Source organism: Euprymna scolopes, chromosome 22 (assembly GCF_053919585.1).
Source record: "Euprymna scolopes isolate OS-2025 chromosome 22, ASM5391958v1, whole genome shotgun sequence".
NCBI lineage: Eukaryota > Metazoa > Mollusca > Cephalopoda > Sepiida > Sepiolidae > Euprymna > Euprymna scolopes.
This window is the reverse complement of record NC_136503.1, coordinates 12,150,654-12,162,349: the sequence shown is the minus strand read 5'-3', so window position 1 is coordinate 12,162,349 and position 11,696 is coordinate 12,150,654. Positions and strand designations below refer to the sequence as shown.

At 36.0% G+C, this 11,696-nt stretch overlaps 1 protein-coding gene across 1 annotated transcript in view; it reads right to left on the bottom strand.

Moving 5' to 3' along the window:
• Positions 1-11,039, bottom strand: part of LOC145243898 (neuroglobin-like) — a 315,766-nt gene extending 304,727 nt beyond the window's left edge. Inside the window, exon 1 of the mRNA XM_080107004.1 lies at positions 9,103-11,039. Coding sequence (XP_079963130.1) covers positions 9,103-9,326 — 224 coding nt within the window. The 5' untranslated portion in view covers positions 9,327-11,039. The remainder of the gene's footprint in view (positions 1-9,102) is intronic.
• Positions 11,040-11,696: the final 657 nt, after the last annotated feature.

Genomic DNA, 11,696 nt, shown 5'->3' with positions numbered 1-11,696 from the left:
ACGTAAAATATTTCCCTGTAAAATGATTCGTTTTATCTAACAGAAGAAAGACTATGTTTAAGATCATTAAGCACAAATATCAGCTGATATAATATTGTAAACAAACACAGACGGGATTTGATGAACAACATTATCGTTATTATTTTTATTTACTTCATTTTATTTTATTTTTATTTTTGTTTATTTTATTTATGTATTTATTTTGCAAATTAGTCCAACGGGAAAATTATTCCTTGTAATATAAAATAATCAATAGAGGGTTAATTCTATAATAATAGAATCTGCATAAATTAAAATATCACGTGTAAGCGTATTGTACGGCCGGACAATGCCGGGTGACCAGGTAGTTTATGATTTTTAAAAAAATGGTTCCTTTTTTGCAAAAAGCATCCGAACTTGAAAACTGTGAAATGCATCACTAAAACGTAATCCCCGGTAAAAGTGCGCTGATTGACCACCGGAAGTCTTACTTTTTAGAAGTTGCTTTTTACGATTATCCGTGTTTGTTTCATGTGTATTCGGGTGAGTTACGAACGAATATCACATTTAAAATTCTCACTGACAAGAACTGTTTACGATATTAACAATTTCACTATATCGATGTTTACTCTAATACTTTTCTCTGGTCGCCATTTTTCAACTTTCGTTTGTAGCGGTACGAAAGTGGTTACTGAGCATGCCCAGTAACAGTTGCGTTTTAGTTTTTACTGCAATGCACAATTGTTTTACCAAATTTTTCACATATAACATTTTTGTTTCCAACTTGATACACACACACACACACACACACACACACACACACACACACACACATCATTACAAAATTACCAAAAACCACCGAAAGTCATATTTTTGAAGTTGCTTCTTAGGGTTATTCGAGATTGTTTCAGATGCATTCGGGCCTGTTGCAAACGAATATCATATTTAAAATTCTCGCGAACAATAACTATTTACAATATTTCACTACCCCGTTGTTGACTCTAATAGTTTTGGATAACTCTAAAAAGCACCTTTTCTGGTGGTCAAAATTGAAAAAAAAATGGCGACCAGAGAATCTATTAGATTAAATATCGAGATAGTGAAAGTGTTAATCTTGTAAATAGTTCTTGTCAGCAAGAATCTTAAATGTGATATTCGTTTGTAACAGACCCGAATACACCTGGAATAAACTCGTATAACCCTAAAGAGAAACTTCTAAAAGGTAAAACTGAAATATATCACTAAAACGTAGTCCCTACCCACTAAAACTCAAAACATTTCTTCAAAACGTACTTGCCTCCCTACAAGAAACAAGCTCGGGTTTTAATTTGGAGAGTACCCAACTTCTACAAATAAGGTCAAGCTTGATGGACGCAAATAAGAATTGTGTCAGTCAAGGAGGATGGCTTCCCCCTCTTCGAGAATAGCACAGATACTATTTGGAATTTATAATTTACTTGTGAAAAAATATAAAATATACGTTTTGACAAATTCAAAACGTGCGGAAAATATGGGTCATCCGCTGTCTATCTTACTTTTAACTAGAATCATAACAGTCACCAAAATACCACATTTGCACTAAGGGATATTATGTTTAAAATATTCCTTATATGTTAAAAAAAATTAATGTTTCCCAGTTTGAAGGCTGGGAAAGTTTTCGCGTGCAGGCATCGTATGATGGACTGTACGAAGTGAGGGAGGTCTCATAGTTTCAACCTATTGCTAGTTTTTGTACAGCAATTTAATATTAAAAACGGTACAATCCAATAACTCGGTCTAAACAAAAGCGTGTAAAACATTTTGATTCTCTCTCGCTTTTGATATTGAAAATTTGGTACAATGGGGAAAAAGTGTCTGGTTAATCGAAAACCAGGTTTTTTCCCCTTTCATCATTATCTGACTCCCATCACGCCCCAACTGAAATGAATGGCTCTCATTTTGAAAAACCTCTATATCTTTACAAGCTTCTGGGACTGGCCTTCACTCTTGACCTAAAATGGAACACTTACATCAAATCTGTTGCCAATATCACTGGAAAAATGACTACATCACTCTATCGCTCCAATAGGTATCTCACTGTCGATGCAATCCTCCCTCTGTATAAAAGTCAAGTACTCCCGAAAATGAAGTACTGTTGCAACATCTGGACATGAACTGTTCGGATCACCCTATCCAACCTTGTAGAGTTCAAAACCAGCTTCAAAATCTAGTAGGTGATGCTCTTTTCTCTTTCGTGTTGCAAGTCTGTCTTTTTTTTTTTTACATGGGGGTCACCACTTATAAAGGCCCGAAGGCCACTCAGGGATAAGGGTTATTGCGTGTACAGTAATCAGTAAGATAGTATTGTAGTGATCATTAGTATTGGGGGTGTTGATAGTGTCTTACTTAAGGCGGCGGTTTGTCAGGAGTTTGTTTATGTTGGACTTGAAGACGTCCAAGTTGTAGTCAGGTGGGAAACAGGCAAGCAGCAGAGAGTTCCACTGGCGTGCAGTTCTAAGAAAGAAGCTTTGCTCATGAAATCTACTCTGCTCTATCATTATTTTGTGGCAATTGCTCGACTGAACTTCAATCTATTGTTTCCCATTGCCAAACTTTCACAAAAATACTCGACTAACTACAACCACTATAGACGTTTTCTACTACTCTCTAACTCTGCCTAAGTCTTAACGCAGACTCCATGAACAAAGCTTCTTTCCCAGAACTGCCCGCCTGTTGAACACTCTTCCGATGGCCTGCTTTCCGGTTGCATACAACACGGTAGCCTTCAAATCTAATGTAAACAAGTTCTTGTTGAGCCGTCCACATGAATAATCAAATTCTACCTAATTTATACCATTAACGATTACTACACTATCACCTTACATCTATTAACCCTTATCCTCAAGTGGCCTTCGGGTCTCTATAAGTGGCGACTCCCAAGTAGAAAAAAAAGTAAATCAAGAGTTGTCTCCTTGTGCGATTACTATTACAGTAGAACCCCGGAATACGGGATGAAAAGTTAGTAACAAAATACAGTACAGTATATAAAATACACATGTATATAATAAAATAACATTATAAATAACACCGTAAGGCGGGGGAAATACCGTAACCTGAGACCGGAAAACATCATATTCCACATCGTAACCTGAAAAAAAAACCGTATCCTACGGTCGCCGTATCCCGGGGTTCTCTACTTTAATAACGTAAACCACCGTTAATCATAGCTTTTGTTGAGTTTGTGGGAAAAACTAATAAGTTTACTTTTAGTTATTTGTGAGGGAAAAGTCAAATTTGTAATTAATGGTGGGGGGGGGGTATTTTAAACTTTTTTCTCTGTTTTTCCTGTTATTTTTTTTTTTTTTTACCTTAAAAAATACAATCGTAAGAGAATAATACATTTTGCACACTTGTAGATTAACGTTGAAACAGTCCCGTGTATAAACATTAGATTCTATTTTTTATAGATAGATGTAAACACTAAAAAACTTGATGGAAAGAAGAATAACAATTATTTAAGAACTTAAATTAGGGGATCAGTTTTGTATATAAAGCTAATACAAAACGATTCTCCATTATCGGGATAGTCTAGTGTACTTGGGCAGTTGACAAAATAATTTTACTATTACCCTAAGTCCGAGTGGCTGCCAGTTAGGTTAGGTTATGAGGCAGTAGGGAATGTTTTGAACAAAAAATATTGGAAAGAAGGAATGTTTAGAAAAATAATTCTCTTAAAATTTAAATTATTTTAATACCATCTGCTTTGTCTCTCACGTGTTCCTGTTAAATGCGACCATGACCCCAAGAAATAAATAGGAATAAAAAGTCAGATCAACTATAAAAATTTAAAAAATAACATTGGCTATGAAAAGCATTTAAAGTATCGGATACAGCACTGATTTAACGTGGCTAACAGGAGACAATACAAAACTGGAAATAATAAAGAACTGAAACGAAATTCCGCCAATCAAAAAAGTTGAATAGCATCAATTATTAGTAAGGTTATGACAGGAGAATATTCTTATCGTTGTTTTGACTCTCGAATATATATCTGACACAGTTAGACAAAGTTAATCAATCGAGAACCACATCAATCTACATGAAAACATATAAGATATTAACTGATATATACTCGAGAGTCAAAATAATGAAAAGAATATTGTCTTGTCATAGGCCTAATTATCAGTGATCATGGAAAGTGACCATGGTCAAGTGGTTAACGATGTGTAATGATAACTTGGGTGTTCCAAGTTCGAATCCTGTTTACTGCACAAAAAGCACTTTCAATTAGAATGTTGGTAACTTTCTTGCGATCCCTTCCGTAAGTGGCTGATGTCTTTCTAGAGAGAATTCCGACTAGAAAAAATATCGGGGAAACCAATGCAAACAATAGAATCTTTCGATTCATATGATGATGATGATGACTATTAGTCATTCTAAGAAGAAAAATGAACTCGTGGGATTTGGAATAAAATTTTAATACTGACAATTGTTGATATTTAAAAGTAATTGCCCCCTCCCTTTTTTATATACTTATGCAGAACACGGACAGTACTAAAATAATAATATTATTCACAAACTCATTCTTAGTATGGGGCGGCATAGGGCGGCTTGGGGCGGAGGGCTTTTCTTTTACTATTCTCTTCTTTCAGCTAACAATTTGATAAACAAAAGCTAACGTAAAACTTGAATTTATCTTGAAATTCTACAAGATAGCATTTTCCGTATTCTGGAGAAATACCCTTTTTGTGGGGTGAGGGGTCAATTTGAAGGTGTGTTAATCGTTTTGGTGAGAAACCAGATTTTTCTGCTTTTATCGACAGATCAATGGACAATTTGAGAATGTTTAAAATCTATAAACAAATTGAAATGCAAGTTACACGGACACCATCCTTCCGAACACGAATTGTAAACACGACTGGGAAAAAATTGGTGCTTCTGCATTTACTGTCCCGCGGTTTCCACGAAGTTTCTTGAATGTATTCCGCCGCTGACGGGAATAAACGGAAGCGGCCGATCGCGAAACGTTTAAACGCTCCGAGAAACAAGGAAAACATGGAAATAAAATAAAGGAAAAACATGGAAATAAAATAATTAAAATTACAAACGTGTATATAACCCAACAAACCCTAAAATGCGCAATTAAACTATTTTTTTCTTCCAATTTATTTTTTAAAAAGTAGCCTTCATAGATTCGTATTAGATAAAAATAGATAGCATGTTCATTAAAAATTGAGGAACGCTCGGCCGATCTTTTTCTGGTTATTTCCCTCAGCTGTCGATGGAGACCGAGATAACTTCGTAGAAAATTACAGGTCGGTAAATGCAGAAGCACCAAAAAATTTCAAAACTTGTGAATCAGTAAGGTGTAGAGCCTCTACACCCTAGAAGCTAGTGATCTCCTGGTGATGTCTACGGCGAACGTCTTGATTTGATTTCCCTTAGACACCTGCTATGTCCTAATACTAAGAAATATTAAGAGAATGATAGTTTGAATTGATTGGATTTTCTTCAGACCTTGCAATTTAAATGTCTCGTCCGCGTCCCGTCGTCTCCTTCTGCACGCCTCTAGTTCGAACCCAACAGACACCGCTTCAAATAATTGTTGCAAATCGCAACTAATTTGAAAAACTTTCACTTTTCAATGCTCCCTTTTGAGTTTGTTTGCTTGTTTCGTTTTACGGCATATCAACCCTTTTAGGATTATTTGGTACTTGTGCAGAATTTGAACCAGACGTAACTAACCGTTCCCTCGGCTTTGCTCCGAACATGACGTCATGCGTTCGAGTTTGAATGTAATCTGACGTAAGACGCCGATCAGCTAATAAATGCGCGGCAAAGGAGCTGACAATCTTTAGGGAAAATATTGGAAGAAAAACAATTTTATACAAAATGAATACCTCCATCTTGGATCAACAGTTGCAAACGCCTGAGGATGTCGTTTCATATTGCTAAGCAAAACGATTAATTGCTGCAAAGAAAAATTGCGCGTCGTCTTGTGGCGAGAGATGCATCATCGCCAAAAGACGATCCGTTAAGGATGGATGTGGCTGGAGGTGTGCCAGGATGAAATTGACGTAATGCGGGATAAGCCGGGAGCTTCACGATAGTTATCTTTTCGAGTTTATGTGGAGACAGAAATTTGGTAATGATCCTCTTGTCTCTATCTTAAACCATATATCGGAAAGCTACCCGGTTGTCGAAGTTCTTTCCACATCCGTTGCCTCTTCTCACCCACCCCACCCACTTCCTTTGACATCGTTTGATGTGACCGTAGAAAAGTCTATTTAGTCCGGAGTGAATACCTCGGCTGTCTAAATTTATTTTCATTAAAAAAAAAAATGTAATTAAAAGTAAAAAAAAACAGTTGCTCAGCCTGCCCCTACATGAAAAAAAATTGCTCATGAAAAAAATTGCTCATGAAAAGATAAAAAGAAATAAGAAAAAATATTTACTTTACATTAGTTTCAAAAATGAATTTAAAAAATCTAAAAAGAAGAAATAATACATGAAAAACACAAAAAAGTGTTGTTTTATTTTAACTTTTGTTTTAAAAAAATATGAAAAACACAAAAAATTGGTTATCTTATTAATTTTGTTTAATATTGATTGTTAAAATACAACTTGTTTATTTATTTTTTTTTTCACTGAAAAATTTCTTACAATAATGACACAGAAATTGTTACGGTAGGTTGTTGTTTCTTTTTTATTTTCGTTTTTATCATTTTTTTTTTCTGGTGATCAGCATATCAACCCTTTTCGGATTATTTAATGTCGAAACCAGTAATTTTAGGAAAAATTTTATACAATTATATAATGGACTTCCGGTATATAATCAAATGTTTTCATATCCAAACATAAAACTGTGGAATAAACCTCCAAAACGTATTTTCATCTCCTAAAAGAAACTCAAATAATTTTCCTTAAGATTTACTTGTCTTTCTTAATAGGGACAAAGTCAGTTTCTAATGGGCATCTGGGATTAAGGATCGTGAGAGTGTATCGAGGGGACCACGCAGGTTATTCACGCCGTTAAAGCAAAATGCTGCGTTTTAGTTCTAACGTTGTCTTCCTTGGAAACAAGTTAATAAAATAAAACCTAAAAAATAGAATACAATCATCGCAAAATTAGTATAGAATGATGGGACGGCGGACAGTGCTAAAAATGACGGATCAACATAAATGAAAATAAAAGAAAGGTGGCCGAAAGTCAAGTATACGTACATCTGGGCTGGTGCATCTACAATTAGCCTCTCCCTCTTGGATAGGGTCCAAAAAAAAGTTTTCAATCTAATAAGCCCCACTTTGTCAACTAAACTCCAACCCCTGTCCCATCGCTGCAATGTTGCATCCCTGTGCCTGCTTTACAAGTATTTTTATGGAATGTACTCTGATGAACTCGTTGCACTTGTGCCCCCTCGACGTAAATATCCCCAACAAATCAAACAAGCAGCAAAAGCCTCCCCACCTACACTGTAGACATCTCTAGATGCCGAAAAGCGTTCTACTCCGCTTAGCAACAAAATCCCACCTCTTCACTGTTGTGGTCCCTAAAAGGCAGAAAGCTTTTTTACTCAAATAGTTTCTTCCTCGAACAGCTATACTTTGGAATTCCCTTCCTGCTGCCTGCTGCCTGCTGCCTGCTGCCTGCTTCTCTGTCTGTACTGATATGCAAAAGTTTAAATGTAACGTAAACCAACATCGTGTTAATCCTTCCTAGGCATCGTCCCAAATAGTAGCCCCTTACATCCAAGTAGCGATATACCTTGTTAGGGGTGAACGGGAACAAAAAAGAAAAATAAGAAATAAGAAAAAATGGGAATAAGGAAAAGAAATAGAAAACATATCTCTTGCCAAACAATAGAAAATTTAATATTTTGCACAGTTTAAAACTTTTAAATAACTATTTCTAAGTTTTCTTATTTGAAACTTTGTTTAGTTATTTTCATTTAACCGGTTCCAATATGAAAATGGCTGTCGACTTTTTTCTTTTTGAAGTGGTCGCTTACTTCAGGTGTACATATTTTTTTCAGCAGTTGACGTCATGTTCCGGGCAAAGCCGAGCAGACTAGTGGCATGTAGAGGCCTAATAATCCCTTGATGGTGTCTACGGCGAACGTCTTGATTTTATCCCCCCCACACACACACACCAAGACTCACGCTATGTCCTAGTATTAAGAAATATTTAGAGAATGATAGAGTTTGAATTGATTGGATCTCCTTCCGACATAACAAGTTGAATGTGTGGATTCCCCGCCCCATCGTCTCCTTCTGTACGTCTCCGGTTCGAACCCACCAGACATTGCTTCAAGTAATTGTCGCAAATCATAAATAATTTGCAAAACTTTCACTTTTCTATCCTACCTTTTTAGGTTTGTTTGGTGGTTTCGTTTTACGGCATATCAACCTTTTTCCGGTTCAAAATATGCACAAGTACATATTTTTTAATAGTTTTATGGTACCAATGACCCTAAGTCCGAGTCTTTTTTAACTTTAAGCCTGAAATAAGCGACAACCTAAAAAAAGAATAGATTAATCGCCATTTAACGAAATAACGAAACAATTTTTCAAATAACAAAACTTACATTTTTTTCCAAAAAAGTTTGAAATTATGCAGAATATAAAATGTTCTGTCGTTTAATACCAGTATATTTCAGTATTTTATTCGTTGTTAACTATACTAAACTTTTTTCCGAAAACTTACTAGGTCCCGCACTGTCGGCCAAACTACAACCTCTGTCCCATCACCGAAATGTGACATCCCCGGGCCTGTTTTACAAGTGCTTAAATGGTAAGTGCTCCGACGAACTCAAAGCACTAGTAACCCTCGACGTAAATACCCCCGACATACCCGACAAGCAATAAAATTCCACCTCTACACTGTGGAGATCCCTAGATGCCGAAAAGCCTTCTACTCAAATAGCTTCTTCCCTCGAACTTCTAATTCCCTACCAGGCCCCTGTGTCCCTGACTGTACAGACATGCAGAAATTCAAGTGTAATGTGAACAGACATCTTGTGGCCCAAGTATCTGCATAATATCCCTGCAAATTTGGCCGCAAGCCCCTTAGTGACACTGTACCTTGTTTGGGGATAAAAAAAAAAAACAGTAAAAATAAATAAATAAATGATTGCGTTTACTTACTTGATAAACATTTCCACGCCGGTTTCTTCCATATTTCGTCGAATTGCCTTCCAGGATTGTTTCAGTCTGTAAACATCGCGCACGTTAAAAGGTAACCGGGGATCGACCTCGGTAAGCGGCGGCGTGTCCGTATCTCCTTGTAATCGGCCAGCCACGGTCGCGTTACTACAGCGCCGATCCAGCTGAATAATACTGCATTCTGTTTTCGATTCTCGACATCCCATGATGGGGAAAGATAACAGATATGTTTCTTTAGATAAAAACACGTTCAAAACGAACGCGGGCCGGTAATTTGAAATAATATTAATATAAACGAAAATAATTTTCTCTTTTTTTCTTATTTTTTAATTTTCTTTTTCTGATTTGAATATCGAAAAACACTTCGCTGCATTTTTGGAAAATAAAAAAAATAATCTTTTTATAAAATAAACTTAAAACATGATTTCTTTTTATGTTTTTTTAATTATTTTTTTTAATATATATAAATGGTCATTGATTAAATAAACTGCGAAATTACGCGTGTATGTATATTAGAGGTAAGTAAACTAATTTCCCCCAAAAAATAAGAATTGCCGTAAAATTTTTTTGTTGTTGTTACTACATAATAAGCAAATAGATTAATTTGAAATATTTTTATTTTTATTTTTGAGTTCTAACGCAAGTCTTCACTTACGATTGCTTACCGGCAACAACAGGTTGGGTTCCTTGGAATCCGAGAGCCAAAAAAGTCTGCCCAGATGTCCAGTACCCTCCGTTTCTTGTAGTTACCGTTGCAGATCACTTTGCGTTTTGGCCATAGCCGTTTACCATTGATTTCCCGGGAAGAACAGTTGTTGCTTTTCGAGGTAAATGGAATGGCAACAAGTCGTCACAGGACTGTTTGACAAAAGAACTCTTTGCCGACTTTTTTTCCGGTGGGGAGGGAGGGGGTGGGTAAAAAAAAAACACGTAACTGCAAAAGTAGACCTTATAATGTAAAGATATGTTATATTTTTAGAGAGGGGTTAAAAATGATAAAACATCTTCAGCTTTCCGTAGTTTCCGATACGTTTTTTCTTTTCATATGCGAATATGTGTGTGCGTTTATTTTTTGCCGACTATATTCTCCAATTTCTTTTCTCTTTGTGTATGTTTTTTGTTTTGTTAATTTTTTTTTTTTTTATTGATAAATAAATTAAAGATCCCAGATACAGACGTTATCCAATGCGTGAAAGATTTTTTTTAATTAAAAAAAAACGGCAGATTGGTAGGTTTTTTTCCGTGTAAACTTTGCCAGAAAAAGTAAAAGAAAAAACAAAAATAGTAAAAAACAAAAACAAAAAAAAAAGACAAAGACAGACAGAGAGACAGAAAGAAACCGTTTAAGTCAGTTCTTCCTTTTAGAAAAACCGGGATTCAAATAGATCCAAGACGCGACCTTCAAGTAGATACTGGATTTTATCTCTCTCTCTCTCTCTCTCTCTCTCTCTCTCTCTCTCTCTCTCTCTCTCTCTCTCAATTATGTAGCAACAAGAGCAGCAGCAGCAGCGGCAGCAGGCCCGACAACGCTGGCGGGCCTCACTACAGTACTTGCTTCTTACAAACCTGCTTCTAAAAATGAACGATCCTTGGGAGGAGGGGGTTGGACGGGAAACGTAGATCGGTCGAATGAATGCAAGCCGTGCGCGTGCGGTGCGGCATTTCCAGGCCACGCAGCCATATTACACTTGCAGTCATATATTTTTAACATCGGCATGTTGGTTCTTCCGATAAAAAAATAAAAATTAAAAAAACAATAATAATAAATAAACAGCGTATTTTCTTTGAAATCTGTTTGTCTGCGTGCACACTGGCTGACGTCACAAAAGGAATAACACCGTCCGCTTTAAACAGAGTTCGAAGACACCGTTGGAAGGAGGAGGGGGAGGGGGAATAATTTTATAAGGTGGTACAACAGCAGGTTGACATCATCTAGGAGGAGATCCTTTCTGACGTCATAAATGATGGAGTAACAAAAGAATGACGTCATTAATTGAAACCGTAAACATAAAACGCCTGAAAGTGACGAGATTGGGAGCGTCTAGACCAGTGTTTCCAAACCATTTTATCATCGTGGAACTCGCACAGTCATAGTGATGTCCCGAGGAACCCCTACAAAGGGAAATTTTTTGCAATCTTATATATTTCTCCTTCATAATGCAAGCAATATTTGTTTTCATTTTTATAACCGGTTTAGTTTTTTTAAAAAACTTGCCGGTACTTGTGCACTCATGTTACCGTGCTAAAACACTAACGTTATTATTTAGAAAGCCGTTCTTAATATGGGGAGGGTGTTTTGTAATTATTCTGTACTTTCACCTATCAATTTAATTGTAAAAAGTATCGTAAAACTTTAATCTAGCTTAAAAATACTACTTAAAAATAGCTCGGTAACATAAATGCATAAACACCAAATTGTCTTTCTCAAATTTCTTGACAATTTTGAAAAAAAAAGTTAACATTTTTTTCTGACAATTAATTCAAACGCATAACTGAATTTTCTTCTTTTTTTCGTTTTATTCACAATTTCGTAGATGCTTGTCTTCAAGTCCAATGTAAACAAGTTCTTGGTGAGC